The 25,727-nt window shown below is 45.2% G+C and overlaps 2 protein-coding genes across 2 annotated transcripts; both read left to right on the top strand.

The window, feature by feature from the left end:
• Window positions 1-7,108: 7,108 nt before the first annotated feature.
• Window positions 7,109-8,059, top strand: LOC309600097 (olfactory receptor 10A7-like; the record flags this gene model as incomplete). The annotated part of the gene is made up of 1 exon (XM_082332164.1): window positions 7,109-8,059. The coding sequence occupies one exon, from the start codon at window positions 7,109-7,111 to the stop codon at window positions 8,057-8,059; it is 951 nt and encodes a 316-aa protein (XP_082188290.1).
• Window positions 8,060-18,851: 10,792 nt separating this feature from the next.
• On the top strand, window positions 18,852-19,805 carry LOC309600096 (olfactory receptor 4M1-like; the record flags this gene model as incomplete). The annotated part of the gene is made up of 1 exon (XM_082332163.1): window positions 18,852-19,805. One exon carries the CDS (start codon window positions 18,852-18,854, stop codon window positions 19,803-19,805), a length of 954 nt encoding a protein of 317 aa, XP_082188289.1.
• Between the last annotated feature and the right edge of the window lie 5,922 nt (window positions 19,806-25,727).

Genomic DNA, 25,727 nt, shown 5'->3' with positions numbered 1-25,727 from the left:
ATGGCAGTGCAACTCTATCAAAATTACTGACAAAAAGGAAAGGACTTGTGACAACTACCTTCAGCATACACTCACTTGGCTTACACAAAGCTGAGTGAGAAGAGAACATGATACACTTACCTGACTGTACTAGTTTTGGCCGGGATAGAGCTAAATTTCATCAAAGTTGCTTGTATGGAGCTATGTTTTGGATTTATGGTGAAAACAGTGCTGTAACACAGGGGTGTTTTAGTTATTGCCAAACAGTGCTTGCACAGCATCAAGGCATTTTCTTTTTCTCACACTGCCCTGCCAGCGAGTAGGCTGGGGGTGTGCAAGGAGCTGGGAGGGGACACAGCCAGGACAGCTGACTCCAACTGACCAAAGGGATATTCTTTGATATGACATCATGCTCAGCAATAAAAACTGGGGTAAAGAAGGAGGAAGGAGTGAATGTTCAGAGTTATGGTGTTTGCCTTCCCAAGTAACCGTTACATGGGATGAAGCCCTGCTTTCCTGCAGATGGCTAAACACCTCCCTGTTGACAGAAAGTAGTGAATGGATTCCTTATTTTGCTTTGCTCGCGCATGCAGCTTTTGTTTACCTGTTACACTGTCTTTATCTCAACCCATGAGTCTTGCCACTTTTACCCTTCCGGTTCTCTCCCGCATCCCACTGGGTGGGGGGTGAATGAGCAGCTGTGTGGTGCTTAGCTGCTCGTGGGGGCTCAACCATGACATGTATCCATGATCCTGACTTATAGAAGAAGTCTCATGTTCCCACGACTACAGAAAGGTACCTGAACAAACACCTCCATCTGCATAGCATATTGTGCAAAACAAGCAAGTCATGCATCTGCCATTAGAACACCCAAACATACATCCCAGATCACGATGGTCTAATACCAATAGGGTTTGTAGTTGGTCATTTACTGGCTAGTGGCCACTCCCCTTGCAAGGAAGAACATAGAAACAACATTGAAGTGGAAAAAACTTCTGGAAATGCCATCACTGTATACAGTTGTTTAGTGCTATGACAGGAGACCTGAAACATTGTGGGAGTCACTGGCATTCAGCAGACAAGCCAGCCAGTCTGTGTTACGTGTATGCAGGTATGGAGTTGATGTTCACCAACAATTGCGTGACGGTTAAGATTCCCAGGCCGATATCAAGTAAACCAGGACAGTCCTATAATTTTTGTGCAAGACCCAAAAGAACATTCTGGCATCATAGCCTTGTTCCATTTTGCATTTGAAGAAAGAAAGTAATAACCCTCTCCATTGGTCCTCCTACAAAGTAATATTACTATTACACAGAAAAAAAAAAATATAAAAGTCTTTCTGCTGTTTTCTAATTCGAGTGTGGAGCCTCCAGCAGTTTGCGTTCCTTCCCACCATGATCCTCCTAAGTGGGGATAGGAACATATCTATTCTTAGTGACCAGGGATCTGTTCACTGGAAAAGTGCTGTCCCAGCACAGATTTCAATGATCACTTTGCAGGCCTCCCAATTTCCACTAGTGGCTATTAGTTCAAGATACACGATAATATGCTTTCTTGGGAGCAAACTGAGACAAAGATCAGAGAATCATAATAGAATCATAGAATCATAGAATCATAAAATCATAGAATCATAGAATGGTTTGGGTTGGAAGGGACCTTTAAAGATCATCTAGTCCAACCCTCCTGCAATGAACAGGGACATCATTTACTAGATCAGGTTGTTCAAAGCCCTGTCCAGCCTGACTTTGAACAATTCCAAGGATGGGGCATCCACAACTTCTCTGGGCAACCTGCTCCAGTGGCTCACCACCCTCATCATAAAAAATTTCTTCCTTATGTCTAGTCTAAATCAACCCTCTTTCAGTTTAAAATCATTTCCCTTTGTCCTGTCACTGTATCCCCAAGTCCTTCTCCACAAGGCTTCTCGCAATCCATTCATCACCCAGTCTGTATTGGTAGTGGGCATTGCCCTGACCCAGGTGTAGGACTTACTTTGTACTTGGCTTTGTTGAACTTCATGAGGTTCACACAGGCCCACTTCTCCAGCCTGTCAAGGTCCCTCTGGATGGCATCCCTTCCCTCTAGAGTATTAACCACACCACTCAGCTTGGTACCATCTGGAAACAGCTTGGTACCATCTGGAAACTTGCTGAGGGTGCACTCAGTGCTACTGTCTGTGTTGCTGATGAAGATATTAAATAGTATTTGTCCCAGTATGGACCCTTGAGGGACACTGCTCTTTAATGGTTTCCACTTGGACATTCCACTAGGCCTTCTCTACCTGTTCCTCCTACCTGAGTGTTGTGACCTTTTTCTATAGCTCTGCTCTCTGTGTAGTTAAAACCCAGGCCTGAAGAAGATTCTGGTCCGAAACATAGGGCAGTTAGGTCTGGAGACCTAGTCAAAATTGAGGGTCCACAAACTACTATTGCAGGGTGGATCTAGCCAATCAAAACTATGCAGTTGTCTCTGATTTACTTTCCAAAAAGCCCCTGACTTCTCGATGAGAAAATGGAAATCATGATTCTGATGTTCTGCTATCTTCCCCCAGCTCCTCTGGTTCCCAAAAACCAGTCATAACAATAATGTGGAAAACATTGCGACAAATCAACTGTGCCACAAAATAGCATGGGAATAATCAGGTGTTAACTTAGGTACCTACAGTAAAAAGGTATGTATCTGGGCCAATTGCTTTAGCCTCCCTTTATAATCAAAGGGGAGAAACAGTTCAAGTTAAAACATGATTAGTCTCATCTACCTGAGGATGATCTTAAACACCCTGTAGAAGACCTTGCCATTGACCATAAAAAGAGTCTAGACAAATACCTCCAAACCAGGTGTCTCCATTTTAGATATCTGAAGGCAAGTGAATGAATTCAGTCTTCAAAAGAAGTCTTAAAAGTACCATTTCTTAGTTCGATATTAAGAGACCTTTAGAAAGGATCATGGGTAGAGGTGGTATTCACAATACCTATCTTTAGCAGCTGAAACATAGGTTAGTTCCCTCAGCACGAGGAAGTAATAAGTGCATTTCAAGGCAGCTCAGAGGAATGACTTTATTGAAATTATTCTTTTGGTTATCTTTAATCTGGAGTTCAAAAGCTGGAGCATGAGGAAACCTATACTGTGATATGCCTGTAGCCCTAGAAATATAAAATGTGAACCAGTGAAATTATTAATCTCATGAATGTCATAACATTTTCTACAAATTTTCCAAGGAACGTTTAAGGACAGTCAGTGGCAGCATTTTATATCACAGATGTATAATGTCATTCAGGTACATGCCACGTTGGTCACATTCCTGGAAATAAATTGGAAATAAGTTGGAAACAAATTCCAACTCAGTTATACAATTTTGGTCCAAAGTCACGCTCCTGAGAACTGTCAAAAGCATGAGACTTGTAGTAGAGAGAACCATGATACTTATTTCCTCTTACTGAAAGATGTTAAGAGGACAGCTGTTTGGTATCCACATGGAGTGTGAGAATGTTTATTTTTCAAACAGATTTTCTATCTAAGGACCTTGTCAAATTGGAATAATAATAAAAGGGAGGGAGTCAAAACCACAGAGACATAAAACCTGACCAATTAGCACTAAGAGACAATAACTGGGAATAAACATCGGCAGTTGATGAGCTCTCAAGAAACTACAGGAGACTGGGACTTTGCAACTAGTAAGGATGCAAACCTGAGGGTTGAGGATGTTGGACAGGGTCAGTGGGACCGTGCCAGCTGATGAGGGGATGTTCAGGTGAAGGGGACCCAGGAGGAACAAAGAGGGGGATAGATGGAAAAAGGGTCTAAAAGGGTTGAGTGCAAACTGGGGCTGGTCACTGTGGGTCTGGCTGAGCCCTGTGCCTGATCACTTCAGTCTGTCCTGTCTTATTAAATGTTTTCATAACTCTCTCTCTGCATATTCTCATTCTATACCATGTGTACGTGTGTTGGAAGGACCAAGTACTAGCTAGTGAGGGGACTGGATTTGGTGCCAGCTACTGAAGTCAGACTGGGGGTGTGGGCACCCTTGGCCTCTGGTGTGAGTTACAGGAGCCAGTGAGGTCCCAGTGCAGCTACTGGAGCCAGTAGGGTCCTAGCCTACAGCCACTGGGGTAAGAACAGCATGCGTCCCCAAAACCAGTTACTGAGGGGACTGGTGTGAGCGAGGTGAGTGAGGGAATCAGCACTGACAGCTGGAGCAGGACCAAGGGTCACAGCTCTTGTGCCTGGTGCTGGCTGCTGGGGGTAGGAGGGGGTGTCTGTATCTCCCCCAAACAAGGTGTGAGTGGGATGTGCGTGCATATTCACCAGCAAACTTAAAGCTGGACCAGCCAGTAAGTAGGTCCAGGCAAGGGCATCAGGTGGGCAGAGATTCTGTGCTGGTGCCCAGGTAGAACCTGCAAATGTGGGGTGCCTGTAGGACGAGTGTGTGAGTGCTGCATGTTTGGTGCATCAGGCTGGACCAGCTGGTGAGTAGGGGACCTGTGGGGTGGGTCAGAGGGCCAGAATCTGGGCAGGGGTACTGGACAGACAGAGGGGCCATGCCAATGCTCAGAGGACTCGCGAACGTGCATGTGCTTGTGAATCCTGGGGATGTTATGTGTGTGTCTGCACTAGTGACCTCCTGTCTCTGCCAACCCCAGAGGAGGAGAGGACATGGCTGGCTGCGCTCATGTGTGACGCGAGTCCTGCATGTATTGTCTGTGATAGCTTGTGTGGCTGGCCATGTCAATGTCCTCTGTGTGTCTTTGTGTGTCTGTGTACTGTGAGTCTCAGGGATATGCATCCCTGAGATCCCGAGTCCCTAGGCACTGGGCTGAGCTTCAGTGGCTGGGCAGGAGGGTCCTGGGACAGGGCTGCTGCAGCCTGCAGCTGCTCCTGACATCCTTTAATAATGCTAAAGATGTTTGAGACTCTAAGGCGCCCAAGGATATCACTAAAGCCCAGCTTGTGGCTCTCTATGTCCTCAATGACTGGAGTAATAAAACAATTTTCTATTTTGCTCCTGTGATTGTCTTTAAAAGGCACTACATAACTATGCTGCAGAAGCAATCTCATGATGGAACTAGCATGCAGGTGCACGTGTAGGTTCTCATGTACTTGCAAGTCAAAATGCATGTGCATGATGTAGTTTCATTGTCCTTGTTCTGTCAAACTACCTGATTCTGCTACTATTTCAACTAAATTGAAACAATGTTAACAAGTTCCTTTTCTTCTTCTCTGTGAGGCTAATCTTTGGCAACTGGCATTTATGATATCTGTGTGAAGGGCAGGTAAATTCCACTTATGGTGCTTCGGAGAAAACATGCCTGATGTTCCATGGAATATATTATGTACTAATGTCAGAGATTATTCAAGCTGTGGCAGGAGACTATCTGCATTTAAAATACAGTTTAAAATCTGCAATGTAACCTGACTGTAGGAGTCATCAGCCCAACGCTGTTTCTAATGTAAGAAAACAAAGGAAATTCTTCTAGTGAAATTTGCATGATCCATTTTGGAGGCACTGGATGGCAGAACTGCTGAAGGTAGGACCCTTACTTCAAAATGCTTATTGAGAATACATAAAGCAAATCCAAAGAAGAACTAAGACCAAAACTTAAAGGTCCTCGTTGCCGCTAAACAAGAATCACACAAAGTGAGAGTTGTTTCTGAGAGGTGTTCTGCATTAGGGAATAAAACACTGACCTATCAGTAAGACTATGGCTACTGTGAGTTTTATTAGCCAATGACCAAAGAAATAGTCTAAAACTTTCATAAGGGACCAAAAAGCAGAATTAGGTAGATTCTACTTCAGCTACACAGATCTGACAAGTTCAGAAAACTAGTGTGAATGTGTGCCATTACAAACTGCAGGGAATTTTTAATGCCATTCTCTATTCTGTTATGCACAGGTTATATTGAGTTGTCTCTCAAAATTTGGAGCTTCAATAGAACAGTGTTGTTTCATTTATGTGTTAATGGAAACAGTCAAAACCAGAAAGATTCCTTTTAAATACATCAGACCTTTAAATGCCTGAGAATGTTAGGAGTTTATTGTGCTTGTAAGTTAAAACCGTCTGTGGCTCCCAGATCCACAGCTTTTGCTTTCATGTTCATGGTAGAAAAAGCCACTGACAAAAAGGCATCTTGTGTGAGTGAAGCTATACCAGAAAGAGAAATTAGATGGAATCCGTATGAGGAGGGACTGATCATGATAGGGTTGTATGCACTGGTCTTGCTTTGATGATGTGTCCTTCTCTATGTGCTGTGATCTGTTGACCAGGTCCATGCGTGTACAGCGCGAAAGGTGCTTCCCCCCTCTGTCTCCAGGCATGAATGTTGCCAAAATGTGTTCTGTGCCTTGAGACTTACTAGTGTAGTCCAGTGGTTGGTTGCCCCTTTAGTAAGAGATGATGAGTCTGAAGAAGGCAGAATTAATGACCACTTTCTCCTCTGTGGCAGGCTAATTTCTGCTTTCTTTCTGTGCATCAGTTTCCCATTCTGGGCAGTAAGAAAACACAAAGCTGCCACGGCTGGCACAGTGCTGCATGAATATCCCATCTACATCACACAGTGGCACTCATCGCAGTAATGAGGCAATGTGACTAATGAAGCAGATAGTACTGAGCTTCACCCTCTACATTTTCTTAGCATTTTCTATGGGTATCTTTGCCACGAATTATTCCTTCTTCTTTTGCCTGTCTATAGACAAAGGGTATTTGGTTTTGCTTTGTTTTGTTTTGGTTTTCCTTTCTTTGGGCTGTGGGTGTTTCAGTTGTCAGCTGGGCTTCCCCTTCAGTGCAAAAAGTTCCTATGGAACCAGTTGGGACCACAGTCCTGACATTTGGGGGGAGCACAATTAACCTTACACCCATAACGGAGTTAACCTTTAAATGCCAGTTCCTCATAGTTGTATGCTTGGTCACTATCCCAAACTATGAAACTTAGAGAGCACAAACGTCACGCACTTTCAGCATGCACAGCCACTGCCTTCTTACTTTGTTCAGCTACGCCAGCTCTAGAGTTGCACCCTTTGATCCAGTGGCTCTCCAGAGATTCCTGAGACTCCTCATCTGAATAACAGGCTGAAGCATAGTGGTCTGGTGCAGTGACTACCGCTCTGGCAGTCTGTCCATTTGATTCCTCCCAGATGAAGCCAACAGACGGACCAGAACCAGGAAACCACACTCTGCTGACTGAATTTGTCCTCTCCGGTTTGTCCAACCACCCAGAACTGCAGCGCTTGCTGTTCTTCACATTCTGCTTAATTTACACCTTCACCGTCATTGGGAACCTTCTCATCTTCATGGCCACACTGCACCCCACCCTCTGCACACCCATGTACTTCTTCCTCCGGGTCCTGTCCTTCCTGGATATTTCCACAGCATCAATCGTTGTTCCCAAGATGCTGGTAAACTTCCTGTCAGAGGACAGGAGCATTTCCTACATGGGCTGTGCCACACAGCTCTACTGTGTGATTTTCTTTGCAGCTACTGAATGCTACCTTTTGGCAGCCATGGCCTATGACCGTTACGTGGCCATATGCAACCCCCTTAGATATGCAATCATCATGAACAGCAGAGTTTGTCTTTCCTTGGTCCTGCTGTCATGCTGCAGTGGTAATGTTGTGTCTGTGGTGCAGACAGCTTGGGTGTTCACATTGCCATTTTGCGGGTCCAAGAAGATTAACTACTTCTTCTGTGATATTCCCCCACTTGTTATGCTCTCCTGCACTGACACGTCTTTGTATGAAAAGCAGATCATTACAGCCACAGTGCTGGTCATCTTTACACCATTTTGTCTCATCCTGGTATCCTATGCCTGCATTGTCTCCAGCATCCTGAAGATTTCCTCTGCAGAGGGCAGGCACAAGACCTTCTCTACCTGTTCCTCACACCTTACTGTTGTAACACTATATTATGCAAGTGGGACCTTGATTTACCTACGGCCAAAATCCAGTAATTCACAATACACTAAGAAAGTCCTAGCTCTCATATACACGACCATAATTCCCACATTAAACCCCCTGATTTACAGCCTGAGAAATAAAGATGTGAAAGGAGTACTAATCAAAATTATAGCTGAGCTGAGGAAGATATAAACTTACTCTGCTTGAAACGAATCTTTCTTCTCCTCTTTATACCTGGATTTTTTGTTTCTTTTAGGCTTGGCTTTTTTTAAACACCCTGATTACTTGGAACACTTGGAAAACGGATGTATCTCAGACTCTACTTAGCGATTTTGTTTCTTCTGTCCAGTATGAGTGTGTATGAATATTACTACTTTAGTATTCATGATATACCACCTTGCATTGTCTGATGGAAAATGAAGTTTCAGTCTTTGTTTCCAAGAAAAAGAAGTTAATATTTCATAGAATACAGTCACTGTAGCAGAGACTACAATGTGTCTTGTACAGGTATCTTGTCACCTGGGCCATAGTGTCATTTGTATTTTGCATCTCTCTTTTACTAGTTCTTTATGCCATGAATAAATTTTTTTGGAGAAGCGTCCAAGAGCCTCATACAAGCACTCACAGATAAATGACTCTAGGACCTTGGAGTCATTTATCTTCTGTCATTTGGGAGTGGGGAGGAAATCAGCTCTAGCTATGTCTGAGAGAGTAGGAAACTGAATGCAGTCTCCTACATGACCAATGAATGCTCTAGGGCCATAAGTGCTTGTATAAAAGTGCGGCATCAGCCTGTATGTGCCAATTCACCCACTAATGCAGAGAACCTGGGCCGGATTTCCCAAGGTTCTTCTGTCTCATGTTTTAGTACAGCATATGGGCATCTTTCTTCTCTTTCAGCAGACTCCAGAGACCAAGACTCATCATTTAGTCTTCCAAGAGTGAGTGGAAGCAAAATATACTATTTGGTGAATTTGCTTAAACAGAAAAATGATCATAATGGGCAAGAAAAAAATGTCTTATGGGAGTAATCTCCACTGAGTTTTGCCTGTTGCCTTTTAGGGACAAATACTAGAGACAAGCATGAGTGCAGTTCTACGAGCTGCCTTCTTTTGCAGTCCAGATGGTACAACACCATCTTATAATGATGGACTCTGCCAGTCATCTCCAGTGCCAACCTTCTGCCAGGGAGTCCTGAGGACCGAGAAGCTCCTCAGAACAACCAGATGTCCAATGGCCTCTGAGTATGCATGTGTGCACATTTGTGTGTATGCGTGTACATGTATGCATGGGGGAGAACTCTTTGCTCAGACCCTATTGAGCACTTCTTGCATACTTGGGCAGGTGGCAGAGGTGCCCGCAGTGTGCTGGAGGTTGGTCTTGGACTGTGTTCAATCGAAATTGGTTGCCCTTGCCCTCCTCAGCTGGTGCACTATCATTTGCTGCAGGAGGAGTAGGCCACTTGAATCTTTGTGATCCTCCTCCTGCCCTGAGTGACATCTATGGAAGAGACCATTCCCTGCCCTCCTCATCTCTCATACTGCCCTCATTCAAGGCCTTCTGCACCTTTGCAACACTCCTAATTTTAGAAAAATACAGTAAAGACATCTGCATTTTAGCTAGCTGTCCTTTTTCTCTAGATAATGAAGAGAAACAGGCACTTCTTGAGAATAGGTCATCTGTCTTATTTTAAATTCCTAATTTAGGATCAGGGCCTAACAGAATACTCTGTCCTTTTTTTTCTGGTGATATACTCTATTAAAAAGGCCATGGAGCAGCCAATCTAAACTATTTCCATAGAATATGACAGAAACATATAAAAAAGCTTTACAGAAAAAAGCTACAGAAAATGCAGTTGTTAAAACCACAATTAGACATTAGAAGTAGAGGGAGGGGTAGTCATGACCTTATTGAAGTAGCACTTGGGAAACAGTCAAGACTGCAAGAGGGATGAATTCTCAACATTTTCAAGCTGCGGGGGATTGAAACCTGTAGTGCCCTTAGTGTTATGGTACAAGGTACAGGTGGGAGATGGGGGTATGGTGTTCTCTAGGCATCCTGCTAAAGCTGAGCTGCAGTGTAAAAAAGACAGGAAAATTAATTTTAACTGTATATTTTTACTTTTCTTAAAGGGAAACTTAAGGGATAATTTACCTTCTTCTCTGCTAGTAAGTGTAAATGCAGTTTGTTTTGTTTGTGTGTTTGTTTTCTTCAGCACTTGGCAGTAACGGACCTCAGTACAGGACATGTTATTGTAGGTAGTCTTATTTGCTAGGAAAGATTGATTGTCATTGGTACATAATGATATGGTACATAATGGAAACCTCATTCTCCTGTGGCTGGTTCTCCTTGAATGTTAGAAAAGGGCACTCCAAGACTGAAAACACCCCTTTAAAGCCATATATGTGATGCTATTTGAAAATCCATTAAATCCCTACTTAGACATTCTCAAAAAACCTTCCTGTGCTGCACAGAAATACTTTGAATTCCTGGTGGACACCAAGTTGAACAAGAGTCAGCAATGTGCCCTTACGGCAAAGAAGGCTAATGGTATCATGGGTTGCATCAGGCAAAGCACTGTCACCAGGTTGAGGGAGGTGATCCTTCCCCTTTGTTCAGTGATGGTGAGGCCACACCTGGAGTACTGTGTCCAGTTCTGGGCTCCCCGGTACAGGAGATGGACATACCAGAGAGTCTGGCTGAGCTCTGCACCTGAGCACCACAGTCTGTCTTGTCTTCTTATTAAATCTTTCCTTAACTCTCTCTCTGCATTCTCTCTCTCTATCCTGCGTGTATGTCTGCTGCAAGGACTAAGTGCCAGCTACTGAGGGGACTGGTGTGAGTGGGTTTGGTGCAAGCTACTGGAGTCAGATCAGTAGTGTAGGTGCTTGTGGTGTCAGCTACTGGAGCCAGTGGGGTCTCAGCTGTCAGCCACTGGGGCAGGAACAGTGTGTGTTCCCAAAACCAGGTACTGGGAGGGACTTACATGAGTGCAGTATGTGAGAGGGCTCAGCACCAGTGACAGGGGTGGAACTGTGGGTCATAAACCCGTGTGCCTGGATGACAGCTACTGTGGGTGGAGGGGGCAAATGTTTGTATCTTCCCCAAACCTGGTGTGCATCAGGGTGTATGTGTATAACTCACTAGCAAACTTCAAGTTGGACTAGCTGTCAAGTAGGAGACCATGGGTCTGGAATCAGGTGGGCAGAGGGTCTGTGCCCAGGGAACCCACGAATGTGGGCTGCCTGTGGGACCAGTGTGTGAGTGCTGCATGTTTGGTGCATCAAGTTGGACCAGCTGCAAGTAGAAGAGCCATGGGGTGGGTCTGAGGACAGGCATCTAGGCAGGGGTACCAGGTGGACAGGAGGGCCATGCTGATGCTTAGAGGATGCACAGATGTGCGTGTGCTTGTGAACCCTGAGTGTCATATGTATGTCTGCACTAGTGACCTCCTGTCTTTGCCAACCCCAGCAGAGGGGATGTGGCTGTCTGCTTCTGTGTGACGTAGGGCCTGTGAGTGGCTGCTGCTGAAGGCACTGCCTTGTCTGTGGCAGTCTGTGTGACTGGCCATGTCAGTGTCCTGTATGTGCCTCTCTGTGTGTGTGCCTTTGCCTATGTGTGTGTGTGCCTGTCTCTGGGATATGTGCTTAACTTTGCTACTGGTCAGACCTGCAAATGGGAAAGTGGCAGCCATGTGCCTCAGCCTGGGCAGAGACCTTGGGTCCCCGGGCACTGGGCTGGGCTCCAGTAGCTGGAGGCTGCAGCTGTTTATACCATCCCTTAACAGAGACTGTGTTGAAAGCCATGCTAAAGTCAAGTAGGTTACTTCCACAGCTCTCTTAGGTGCAGCTAGGTCTAATCTTAGTCTCAGATTTAGACAATGGTTTATGTCTAATGGAAGAAATGCAAAGCGTAAGGAAGATCCTCCTGTTGAGTCACGAGGTTCAGAAAGGAACCCCTTGTTTTCTAAACTCCTTCCTTAGAGAGGAGTCTAGGTGCGGCTGGATCCCATCCTAGTCTCAGACTTGGTCAGCGGTTTATGTCTAAGGGATTGTATGTGCAAAATTTATATAATGTTTCATTAACATCAATTCAGCATGCAATCAAAGGTGCCAAGACAGAACCAAAGTTACCTTACTACAAGGTTATGTGTGATATTGGTTGCTTACCAAAGATATGTCTTTGGTGAAAGGTCTCTCTGCCTCGAGGAGCAACCTTGAGAGGTGTCCCAGCTCAAGGGGAGATCACTGCCATGCAGCCATGCTGCCTAGCGGGGAGAGCTCAAAGAAGGCTCACCTAGGCTGTCATATTTACAGGATAAAGTGGTTGGCTTGTGGTCAAATTACATGCCATAGAAAAGGTATGCAGGAGACTCCTTCTACCCACAACTTTCTTTTTTCCTTGATAAATGAGTCTTGGAAAAGCCACCTGCTATTCATGATCGGTGTTCCAAGCTCACATGCATTGATGCTCACTGTGCCACTCTGCTCCTTTGTGGGTTTTCAGAGAACAGATTAACAGGGTTTAACATTCCAGTGAACTCCACCCCTTGCCCCTGCTCTGGCTTGGATTTATCCACAGACTGCAGTCCCTTAGGGGTTTACCTGCTCCAAGAGGAGACTTATCTATGAGTCAGAGTCTCTTCAGGGGTCTGCCTGCTGCAGCATAGACTTATCCACAGCCACAGTCGCTTAGAGGTGCACCTGTTCCAGCGTGGCCTTCTCCATGGGCCACAACACCTTCAGAGATATACCTGCTCCAACATGGCCTTATCCATGGCTGCAGTTCCTCCAGGGGTGTACCTGCTCTGTCGTGGGCTTATCCATGGCCATACACTTTGAAGTGCTCCAGCATGACCTCATGCATAGCCACTGATGTGTACCTTCAAGGTGTACCTGCTGCAGCATAGACTTATCCACAGCCACAGATGCTTCGAGGTGTACCTTCTCCAGCGTGGACTTATCCTTGGGCCACAATCCCTTCAGAGATATACCTGCTGTGGCACAGACACAATCATGACCACAGACGCTTCGAGACATACCTGCTCTGGCATGGGCTTATCCACAGCCACAGACGCTTTGGGGTGTCTTCCTCCCACATGGACTCATCCACAGGTCACAGTCCCTTCAACTCGAGTTCACACTGGAGTTCCAGCCTGTCCAGTACAGCAGCACAGAAACAGCACAGATGCCTTGGCCATCTGCCAGCCCAGGCGCCTGGCCATTGCTGTTATCAAAATGTTCCCAGGCACAGCAGAGTAAGATGATCAGCAGTTCAGCAGTACAACAAGCAGCAAAAGCAAAAAGCAGCCACTAACGAGCACTAGACTCTAATATACAGTGAGGCAAGCAAGCCCCATGGCAAGCACAGAAGCCTGCTGATTAATAGCTAAACAGCAATAACAGCTACAAATGCAATCTAGCACATTCCAATCAAATCTGTTGTTATCTCAAACACTTTGAGCCCCATGTTAGGCACAAAAAGGGACTGTTGTGGTTTAACCCCATTTGGCAACTAAGCACCACACAGCCGCTTGCTCACTCCCCCCCAGTGGGATGGGGGAGAGAATCTGACAGGTAAAAGTGAGAAAACTTGTGGGTTGAGATAAAGACAGTTAATAAGTAAAGCAAAAGCTGTGCATGCAAGCAAAGCAAACCAAGGAATTCATTCACTACTTCCCATTGGCAGGCAGGTGTTCAGCCATCCCCAGGAAAGCAGGGCTCCATCACACATAACGGTTACTTGGGAAGACAAACACCATCACTCTGAACATCCCCCCCTTCCTTCTTCTTCCCCCAGCTTATATACTGAGCATGATGCCATATGGTATGGAATAGCTCTTTGGCCAGTCTGGTTCAGATGTCCTGGTTGTGCTCCCTCCCAGCTTCTTGTGCACCTGGCAGAGCATGGGAAGCTGAAAAGTCCTTGACCAGTATAAACACTACTTAGCAACAACTAAACATCAGTGTGTTATCAACATTATTCTCATCCTAAATCCAAAGCACAGCACTCTACCAGCTACTAGGAAGAAAATTAATTCTATCCCAGGTGAAACCAGGACAGCAGTGGAAAGAAATAAGTACCTCCCAGTCCTGACTCATCTGACCCCTTGATATACTGCCAAGAGAAATTAAAAGAAACAGTTAGGGGATGGGGGGGGGGAGGGGAGAGAGAGAGAGATGGGGATAGAAGGGCAGGGGGGGGAATTTGTTGCATTTATTTGTTTTACACTTCCTGAAACTATATATCTTTGTCAGTGGACTAGGGAGAACTCATCCTGAATACTCACAAAGCACAGAAAATTAAGTGATCTGGAGAATTCTAGATGATGGTTTTCCATCCTGTGCATTCCCAGGTGATAATGTCTACAGAATATGGAAAATCAGAAGCTGTGGTTTCATTTGTTTCCCAGAAGCAAAGAGTACCAGTCATTTAAATGTAGAATTAATCATGAGATCATAAAAAAGTAGGTTGTAAGGTACCTCTAGAGATCACCTGGTCCAGGAATAATACATGTTAAAATAAATAATTAATAAATACTAATAAATAACTATAAATAAAGTCATACACCTTAGAGCTTTTATTAAGGCCCCTGGGCACCTGAGTTAGCACTCCAGAACCACAGCTGCTGCCACAATTATCTAACCTTCACCCTTGGAACCAGAAACAACCTGCACACTCTGAAGAGACAAAGAAAGTGTTATCTACAGGATGCAAAGAGACCAAATCTTCTCCATCCTCTGGCATGCAATGTTCGCCCTCTGTCATCAGGTGGTGAGCGAAGCAGCTAAGGTCACAGGCAGTCTGGTTGCAGTCTCTGGTGCTACTGCTGACAGTCGGGCAGGGAAACAAATTGCTGTGAGTGGGCCTGGCATTTAAAAGAGATGAACCTTTGGTGCATGCACAGCACTACTAAATATATGAGTGTGTGGGAAAAGATCCATAGCCAGAAGAGCAAGACTTCAGGTCAGAATGATGGACTACCAACAGAGCTCCTGAAAGGGAGATGCATATTGAAGCTGTTAGCAGGTGTTTGGAGGATTTTAAAGCTCGCATTGCAATTAGCTTCAGAAATACAGAGTCCTGGTGTGGAGTGAAGCTAGGAGTTGGGTAGCTGAAGAGCTGTTGGTACTTCGGAAGGACTTGGGAAGACAGGGGATACGAGATGTAGGGATTAGGGGAGTTTAGGTCTCAGCTGTCTTGCATTCACACATAATTCAGGGAGGGTTGATAAAACCAATGTCAGTAAGAATAACCTTGAGAGAACTCAGAATCAATGAAAAAGAGAAGTGCCACAGGCAATACTGTACTCATCCCAGTACAAGGACTTGAGATGTTGACTGGTCACTTTGCCTGAGGATGAAGGATGCTTGACCTTGAACTATGGATAACAAGAAGGGTGAGAACTTAACTTCAGGGAAAAGGGACAGATACTTGTTTCTACTGAGTTTATCAGTAAAGATCTTAAACAGAAACTGGGTGACTGTTAGTATTACTCTGATTGGACTGGTAATGAGTGATTGTTATATTTTGCTTAGACTGCCAAAACATTAATGAGACTAACAGTGAAATTTCTTGGATCAGCATGTATTCTTTGATGCCCATGACCAAATTGTGTAGGTAACGGTCAATAAAAGCCCAGAATCTCACTTCACTTAGATCCACAGGTGGGCATCAGTATTGCCTTAAAGAATGGTATGCCACTCTCTGATGAAGATGTTAGCGGATCCAGCAAGGGTTTAATCATCATCCTCCTAGCACAGATGAAATTTGTTTCTGTAGTAGTTACACAATCATTTAGGCTCAGGAATTCCCTATCAGTCAGAAATAACCAGGGGATAAATTCAGAGATTATAGGTAGAATTCGTCTGTCCAAAATAAAGATACAATTAAAAGTCTTAGCTAGACATGTAGAGCAGAATTCAAATAGTCAAACATAGTCTGAACTACTCTGATGGCACTGGGCGCTATCTCAGATATCTCCATCAGATCAGCTTGTGAGACACGGGACCCATTCTTCTAGAGCAGACACTGGAGGCCAGGCAGGTTATTCCAGAACATGTAAAATTGCACTCGACATCTGTGTTTACGACCTGGGTTCTATCCCTACACTTCCTAAGAGGATTTGTATCTGTCTTTTTTATTCCTCTCTGTCCCTCGGTTTGCTATGTTGACTGATTCAGTTGCAGATATTTACATCAGCAGCATTGTAAATTATGCACTATGAACACCGCCATAAATAACTCATGAAAAGATGGCTTCGCTCTAAATCCTTTAAAGGACTGTAAAGAGACAAATGAAGATGTATGAAGCTTTCCTGGTAAACTTGCTTCCAATAATGAAGACAAAAATGCAGCAGTGAAAATAGGAAGAAGGAATAGACCTGAGTTCAGAGCAGCCAGTCATCTTCACTGTGGAAGGGAGACTGGTTAAACCACAATCTGGAGCTGAAGAGTGGAGAGGGTCTGGACATAGGCAGACTGATAACATCAGGGAAGTAAGTAGAAAAACTGGGAAATATTTACCACCTATTCAAAGTGGTGTGGCAGGAAACAGCAAAGAGGGAGTAACCTCAATTGGTTCTTTGCTGCTTAGGGCTGAACAACCCAGAGAGTTGTAGGAGAGGTGTAGAAACAAAGCCATGGAAGTCAAGTGCATCCACAGAAATCTTTATAACCAAGTAGAGGTGAAGAAAGAGTGTTGTTCCTGCATTAGCTGGATGTGCAGAATACGATACGACACAGGACAGCAGAGTGGAGTGGTAGGTTGCTGCAGGAATGTTTCTGTCATGTGATGAGATGGGAAGAGACTGGAGCTGACCAAACTACTTAGAGGGAATTTAAAGTGAGGCAAAGAGAAACTTAGATCCAGATGGATAAGAATTCACAGTCAGCTGAGAAATTAAATATCAGTCAATTTATACACACGTCCAGCACAATGAGCCCTTCAGTTGTCCATGAAAGAAAGCAAGACATGGACAAAACAAAGAATATAAAGAAATGTTTTAATTTCAAGGGATGACATGAAATTTTGACTTTTGGCAGAAACATCAAAAAGTGACGTAAGGAGCATTTTCTTTCTCTTACTTGTTTTTATTCCTTTATTATTTTCCTTGGCTTTTTTTTTTCTTTATTCTGAATTTTACTACTTTTTGCCACTTTCTCCTCCTCTCAGTTTTTTGGTTTTTTTTTAATTTTTTTAGTTTCCACTGTCAAGACTGATTTCATTTCTCACTGGTCTTAACAAGGGAACTAAACTACAACTGTTCTAAAACTAAACAATCCTTACAGGTCTGAGCATTTTTTCCCACTAAAACATTTTTAGTTTTGAGGGAGCTGGGGTTGTTTAGTCTGGAGAAGAGGAGGCTGAGGGGAAACCTTATTGCTCTCTACAACTACCTGAAAGGAGGTTGTAGCGAGGTGGGGGTCAGTCTCTTCTCCCTAGTAACGAGTGATAGGATGAGAGGAAATGGCCTCAAGCTGCGCCAGAGGAAGTTTAGGTTGGATATTAGGAAAAACTTCTTCACCGAAAAGGGTAGTCAGGCATTGGAACAGGCTGCCCAGGGAAGTGGTTTAGTCTCCATCCCTGGAGGTATTTAAAAGCCGGGTAGATGTGGTGCTTGAGGACATGGTTTAGTGGTGGACTTGGAAGTGCTAGGTTAACGGTTGGACTCGATGATCTTAAGGGTCTTTTCCAACCTTAACGATTCTGTGATTCTATGGTTCTATGATTTTGAGTATGCTTTATTCTCTACCTCAACATTGCTGGTGAAGTTACTAATGCAGTAATGTTGCAGATGCTGTCATATAGACAGACATACCCTCTTTGTAGCAAGATGGGAGAAACGTGTTAAAAAAACTGGAGGCAAAAACTTTCTCCTGACCCAAAAGAAGAAAAAGAAGTGGGAGAAATGAAAGAACTTAGATAAATGAAAATACTTTTAAAAGAAATCTGACAATTTTTTTATGGTTTTCTTCATGAGGGACGTGTCAAAATCCACAGCTGCATTCAAAATATATGTAAATGAAATTATTTGGTACCTTCTATGAAAAAATGTCAGTTTGTTTTCCAGGCTGCCATCACGCCTATTCATGGTGGATTAATTTCATAGAGATATTTAGATAATTAATTGAGTTTTCCTTATGTTTCCAGTGTTCTGTTGACTTCATGGGAAAATTAGACACTGCTGCAGGATTTCTCTGGAGAAAGGTAGAAGTCTGAATGTAATCTAGACATCCTCATCTCCCTTGAAAGACAATTGGGAAAAATGGAATATTTTGGAAAATATTTGAACTGATATATGCTAGAGAAAATTTAGGATGGAATTAGTCATTCCCTGGGCTGGCTATACTGACATAATTAAGTATAAAGGTATTTTAAATTGTTTAATTGCAAACAACTTTGCAGCTGTCAGATGAGTTCACCCGAGGGATTCATAAACCTTCCTTCAGATGTGAGTGTTCTATACTTAGTTTCCTTTTATAATCAGTGGATGTGATTTAGGTTAATTGTGTAATTTTAGAGTGCACTTTGTCTAGCTTTGTTTAGCTGCCTACATTAGAATTAAATCTGTCTACCCTGGAAGGACCTGCTTTTGTCAACTGGAGAGGGACTAGACATGATTAGCTCAGATAAAGGCATCTACACCATAAACCACAGTAATTAGCCTACCCATGGAAGAATGGGTTGATATTTTGTGACCTATATTCCATCCAGGTGCCAGTTTCCAGGGCACAGAGAAAACAAAGAACATCTGATAAAATGTAGACTTTTCCAGTAAAATGCCCAAGTTCGTGGCAATCTAAATGACTGGCTTTCAAACATTTCACCATTAGGAGTTCCCTAAAACTAGGAAATGGAAAAAGGGCATGCATTTTAGGCAATGTAAATATGCCTCATATTGTTCAAACATTTCTGTAGATTTGCACTTGTGTCTTTTTTTTCCATGATTACTGTCTGTTTTTCAGGGCTCTGCAGAGTGGAAATGGAGCACGAGAACTATACAGTAGTTACAGAGTTTGTTCTGCTGGGATTGTCCCAAAACCAAAAAGTCCAGATGATTCTCCTCTTCTTCTTCCTGCTCTTCTATATGATCATTCTGCCAGGCAACGTCCTTATCATTCTCACAGTTTGGCGGGATTCCCAACTGGAATCACCCATGTATTTTTTCCTGGCCAATTTGGCATTCTTGGACATCTGCTACTGTTCTGTGACCCCACCTAAAATGTTGGCTGACTTTTTCTCACATCATAAGACCATCTCCTACAGTGCCTGCATGGCCCAGCTTTTCTTCCTCCACTTTCTGGGAGGAGCTGAAGCTTTTCTGCTCATGGTCATGGCCTATGACCGTTACGTAGCCATTTGCAAACCTCTTCGCTACACTAGGCTTGTGAACAGGGGGGTATGCTGTGTCCTGGTTGGAGCTACATGGGGTGCGGGCTTCATCCATGGTATCATTCTATTTGCTCTCAGCATCCACCTCCCCTTATGTGGTCCCAACACCCTGGACAACTTCTTCTGTGATGTCCATCAGCTGGTCAAGTTGGCCTGTGCCAACACTTACATAGTGGAGCTTTTGATGTTCCTCAACAATGGAGTTGTTATAGTCATGTGCTTCACACTTCTCCTAATCTCCTACACTGTCCTGTTGCTGAAGCTCTGGATACAGTCCCCCAAGGCAGATAACAAAGTAGCTTCCACCTGTGTTTCCCATATCATTGTCATTTTTGTCATGTGTGGCCCAGCTATGTATCTCTATGGTTTACCCTTCCAATCTGTCCCAATGGAAAAAGTTGTTGCTGTTTTCCATACAGTCATCTTCCCCTTGACTAATGCCATGATCTATACCTTGCGTAACAAGGAGATCAAAGACTCGATGTGGAAGCTGATCAGCAAATACACACTTTGGTGTGGAAAATTAAAAAATATTTTGAAGTAAATAAGTGAAAGCTTTTTTATTTTTGTTTTGTTTGTTAATACAATTTTCTTAGGAACAACTCCATAGTGTACATTATATAGCAACATAATATATATTAAGCAAGCTTCAAATAATTTTCTTCTAATTATCAAAAAGCCTTAGGGTGACCCTAAAATCTGTATGGAATAATTTAGAGGACAAATATACTGTGTAAAGGAATCAACACAGTTGTGCTATGAAGTTCTACTGTTAAAATTCTGTATCCCTACAGAAAATAACTGGCAGGTGTGAAGCATTTATAGAATTATTAATGAACTTCTGGTCCAGATGCAGATAGGCAAAATCAGGTAGGAAGCACCTTAGTTCAAGATTTCAATTTATACTTGAATGTCCGACTGTTGGCACTGCCTTGCTGTTTGACTCTCATATGACTCTGCTCCTGAATGAGTCAATTGTTTCTCCACAAAGGGAGAATGTACAAGTTACTGGATGATCTAGCTTGTAGTCAAGCTTTGCCTTTTCATACAGCATAGCTAGGCCACTGAAATCTGGAATCAGAAGTCAACTATTAAGGAAAAACCAAAAGCAATGTGGACGTAGCCTTATGGTAGGCACTAGTGACAGGATTTGTCTATTCAGGTATAGACATCCGCAGCATCTGAATTAGTCACCTAAGGATTCCTGCATAATCAATGGGTGTTTCTAGCGAGCAATTCAGCTAACCCATTTTTAATGTCTAGTTTGGGAAGAAATAGACCATGCCTTATACATTTTTATCTTTCCCTTAGTACTCGCTCTGTAATCTACTTCTCAGTTTGATTCCAAAGTGGAATCATAGAATCATAGAATATCTCAAGGTGGAAGGGACCCATAAGGATCATCGAGTCCAACTCCTGCTCCTCACAGGACTACCTGAAACTAAATCACATGACTTAGATTGTTGTCCAGATGCTCCTTGAACTCTGACAGGCTTGGCACCATGACCACTTCCCTGGGGAGCCTGTTCCAGTGAGCAACCACCCTCTCAGTGAAGACGTTTTCCTAAGGTCCAGTCTGAACTTCCCCTGACTCAGCTTCATTCCATTTCATCGTGTCCTGTTGCTGGTCACCAGAGGGAGGAGATCAGCACCTCCCCTTCTGCTGCCTCCCCTTGAGGAAGTTGTTGACTGCAATGAGTTCACCCCTCACCCTTCTCTTCTCCAAGCTGAACAAACTGAATGACCTCAGCTGCTCCTCATGAGTCTTGCCCTCAAGGCCTTTCACCATCTTCATAGAATCATAGAATGGCTTGGGCTGGAAGGGACCTTTAAAGATCATCTAACTCCAACCCCGCTGCCATGGGCAGGGATGCCACCCACTAGACCAGGTTGCTCAGGGCCCCATCCAACCTGGCCTTAACACTGCCACGGATGGGGCATCCACAACCTCTCTGGGCAACCTGTTCCAGTGCCTCACCACTCTCTGAGTAAAGACTTTTTTCCTAACATCTAATCTAAATCTCCCCTCTTTCCATTTGAAACCGTTCCCCCTTGTCCTATCGCTATCTGCCCTTATAAAGAGTTTCTCCTCCTCTTTTATATAAGCCTCCTTTAAGTATTGGAAGGCCACTATAAGGTCTCCCCGGCGCCTTCTCTTCTCCAGGCGGAACAACCCCAACTCTTTCAGCCAGTCTTCATAGCAGAGGTGCTCCAGCCCTCTAATCCTCTTTGTGGCCCTCCTCTGGATCCGTTCTAAAAGGTCCACATCTTTCTTGTGCTGAGGGCTCCAGAGCTGGACGCAATACTCTAGGTGGGGTCTCACGAGGGCAGAGTAGAGGGGCAGAATCACCTCCCTCGACCTGCTGGCCATGCCTCTTCTGATGCAGCCCAGGATATGGTTGGCTTTCTGGGCTGCTAGTGAACACTGCTGTCTCATATCCAGCTTTTCATCCACCAGGACCTCCAAGTCCTTCTCTGCGTGGCTGCTCTCAATGAGTTCTTCTCCCAGTCTGTACTCATGTCTGGGATTGCCTCGACCCAGGTGCAGGACCTTACTCTTGGACTTGTTGAACCTCATTCGGTTCATATGGGCCCACTTCTCAAACTGGGTCCCCCTGGACGGCATCCTGTCCTTCAGGTGTGTCAACTGCACCACTCAGCTTCGTGTCATCTGCAAACTTGCTGAGGGTGCACTCTATCCCACTGTCTATGTCATTGATAAAGATATTGAAAAGCACTAGTCCCAAGACAGAGCCCTGAGGGACACCACTCATCACCGGTCTCCACCTGGACATAGAGCCATTGACCTCAACTCTCTGGATGCGTCCATCCAGCCAATTTCTTATCCATTGAATATTCCACCCTTCAAATCCATATCTCTCTAATTTAGACATAAGGATGTTGTGTGGGACTGTGTCAAAGACTTTACAGAAGTCTAGGTAGATGACATCGATCGGTCTTCCCTTATTGACTGTTGCAGTCACTCCATCATAGAAGGCCACCAGACTGGTCAGGCACGATTTGCCCTTGGTGAATCCATGCTGGCTTACTCGGATCACCGAGTACGCATTTGCAGATCATCTTGCAGTGACTCTTTCTAACTGCAAGTCAAGCTAAATGTGGGAACAGAGCAGTACCTTCACATGGATGAATTCAGGACTGACTGCAGCTATCACCCCTTCCTGGCCCTCAGGAGCCATGTTTCTATGCCATGGCTTTTCCGGGGACAAAAAAACCTTCCCTCTGAGTCACAGTGCAGGTCCGAAGATCCTCTTTTCCACCCCTGAGGAGCCCTGCCCTGCTCAGGTCAATACATCATACACCAGCTTTGTGATTCTTCCTCTTGCAGATGGGTACGAGCTAACATTAGGCTACAGTCAGATTTCCCTTATGAAGGGTAGCAGAGGACACTAACACCTTTGGGGAAAAAAAAGGATAATAAAAAAGCCCTATCTCAAACAAAGGCCAGAGCCAGGCCTAATGAGCCTGGACAAGTTGAGTCAGTTCTGGGGAACTGCACAAGATGCCTTCCATATTTAACAACCATAAAGAATCACAGAATCATAGAATTGCTTAGGTTGAAAAAAGACCTTTAAGATCATCGAGTCCAATCGTTAACCTAACTCTACGAAGCCCACCACTGTCCCTAAGTGCCACATCTACACGTCTTTTAAATACCTCCAGGCATGGGGACTCAACCACTTCCCCGGGCAGCCTGTTCCAATGCTTGATAACCCTTTTGATGAAGAAATTTTTCCTAATATCCAACCTAAACCTCTCCTGGCGCAACCTGAGGCCGTTTCCTCTCGTCCTATCGCTTGTTACTTGGAAGAAGAGACCGACCCCCACCTCGCTACAGCCTCCTTTCAGGTAGTTGTAGAGAGCAATAAGGTCTCCCCTCAGCCTCCTCTTCTCCAGACTAAACAACCCCAGCTCCCTCAGCCACTCCTCGTAAGACTTGTTCTCTAGACCCTTCACCAGCTTCGTTGCCCTCCTCTGGACACGCTCCAGCACCTCAATGTCCTTCTTGTAGTGAGGGGCCCAAAATTGAACACAGGATTCGAGGTGTGGTCTCATCAGTGCTTAGTGTAAAGGGACACCTACCCAGTCCTGCTGGCCACACTATTCCTGATACAAGCCGGGATGCCGTTGGCCCTCTTGGCCACCTGAGCACACTGCTGGCTCATATTCAGCCAGCTGTTGACCAACACCCCCAGGTCCTTTTCTGCTGCGCAGCTCTCCAGCCACTCCTCCCCGAGCCTGTAGCGTTGCATGGGGTTGTTGTGACCAAAGTGCAGGACCCAGCACTTAGCCTTGTTGAACCTCATAAAATTGGCGTCGGCCCATCAATGCAGCCTGTCCAGATCCTTCTGTGAGCCTTCCTACCCTCCAGCAGATCAACACTCCTGCCCAACTTGGTGTTGTCTGCAAACTTACTGAGGGTGCACTCGATCCCCTCAACCAAACCATTGATAAAGTTATTAAGCAGAACTGGCCCCAATACTGAGTCCCAAGGAACTGTACTTGTGACCAGCTGCCAACTGGATTGAACTCCATTCACCACAACTCTTTGGGCCATCCATCCAACTAGTTTTTTACCCAGTGAAGAGTACACCTGTCCATGCCATGAGCAGCCAGTTTCTCCAGGAGAATGCTGTGGGAAATGGTGTCAAAGGCTTTACTAAAGTCCAGGTAGACAACATCCACAGCCGTTCCCTCCTCCACCAAGCGGGTCACCTTGTCATAGACAGAGATGAGGTCAGTCAAGCAGGACCTGCCTTTCATAAACCTGTGATGACTGGGACTGATCCCCTGGTTATCCTGTACATGCCGCGTGATGGCACTGAGGATGATCTGCCCCATAATCTTCCCTAGCACTGAGGTCACACTGACAGGCCTGTAGTTCCCCGGATACTCCTTCTGACCCTTCTTGTAGATGGGTGTCACATTTGCTAACTTCCAGTCAACGGGGACCTCCCCAGTTAGCCAGGACTGCTGATAAATGATTGAAAGTGGCTTGGTGAGCACTTCTGCTGCTCCTTCAGTACCCTTGGGTGGATCCCATCTGGCCCCATAGACTGGTGTGTGTCTAAGTATTGTAGCAGGTTGCTAACCATTTCCTCTTGGATTATGGGGGCTTTATTCTGCTCCCCATCTCTGTCTTCCAGTTCAGTGGGCTGGCTACCCCCAGAACAATTGGTATGAATTGCAGCATCTTTTTGGCTTGTGAGCATGATGAGCAGGAGCACTCACCAGTCAGAGAAAGGGCTCAAACGCATAGGGTTTAACAGCAGACTTTGCAGAAATGAGGCTTGTCCATTTCTCAACAAAGAAGGGTCACACAGCACTCATTGTACCTAACAGCCCTCAGTCTCATGGGCTCTGCAGAGCTTGCTCATCAATCCCAGAAACAGGGATTAACCAGTGAAGCCCATTGTTAAGGGATGTCAGCAGCAGCCGTCACCTCTAGCAGCCCTGGCTCAGGACCCTCCTTCCCAGCTGCTGGAGTCCAGCCCAGGGACCTGAAGACTCAGAGTCTCTGCCCAGGCTGAGGGATGTGGCTGCCGCTTTCCCCTTTGCAGGTTCAACCAGCAGCAAAGAGAAGAACCTCTCCTGGAGACATACATACGGACACAGACAGAAACATACACAGAGACAGATGATGCCACTGACATGGCCGGTCACACTGCCACAGCCAAGGTACTGCCATCAACAGCACCCCCCCACAGGACTCATGTAACACACAAGCACAGAGCCACATCCCCTCCTCTTCTGGGGCTGGCAGAGACAGGAGGTCACTAATGCAGGTACACACACAACGCTGTCAGGCTTCACAAGCACATGACATTTGCGGGTCCCTCGAGCACCAGCACAACCCCTCTGTCTGCCCAGTACCCCTACCTGGACCTAAGCCCTTTGATCCACCCTATGGGTTCCCTACTCGCCAGCTCGTCCAGCTTGATGCACCAAACACGCAGCACTCACACACTCGTCCCACAGGCACAGGTAGCCCCGGATATCAGCAGGGACCCCCTGCCCACCTGATACCCCTGCCCAGAGCCAGGGCCTCCTACTGGACGCTTGTCTAGCTTGAAGTTTGCTGGTGAATACACACACGCCCCCCACGCACACCCAGACACTCGGCCCCCCAGCAACCGGCACACAGGCTGTGACCCGTGGTCCTGCTCCAACTGCCAGCACTGAGCCCCTCACTTGCCTCACTCACACAGGTCCCTTCTGCAAGGCTATGTGGAAGGAGAGTATCTGCTGCTTTAAGGGTATCTATTCAAGGACCTTCTCAATGCAAAAAAAGGGATAATAAGAAATGGAGAAAGCCATAAACAAGAACATACAGGGACACAAACCTGACTGACAAATAACGAAGGCAGTGATGAGAACCAAACCTGGTCAGTCACGCTAATTGATGAGGGCATGTAGGAGTGTGAGAATGTTTAGTCCAGTTTTG

The sequence above is a fragment of the Platalea leucorodia genome (genome assembly GCF_965183815.1).
Source record: "Platalea leucorodia genome assembly, chromosome: 22".
Taxonomy (NCBI): domain Eukaryota; kingdom Metazoa; phylum Chordata; class Aves; order Pelecaniformes; family Threskiornithidae; genus Platalea; species Platalea leucorodia.
This window is presented reverse-complemented; position numbering and strand designations above follow the sequence as displayed.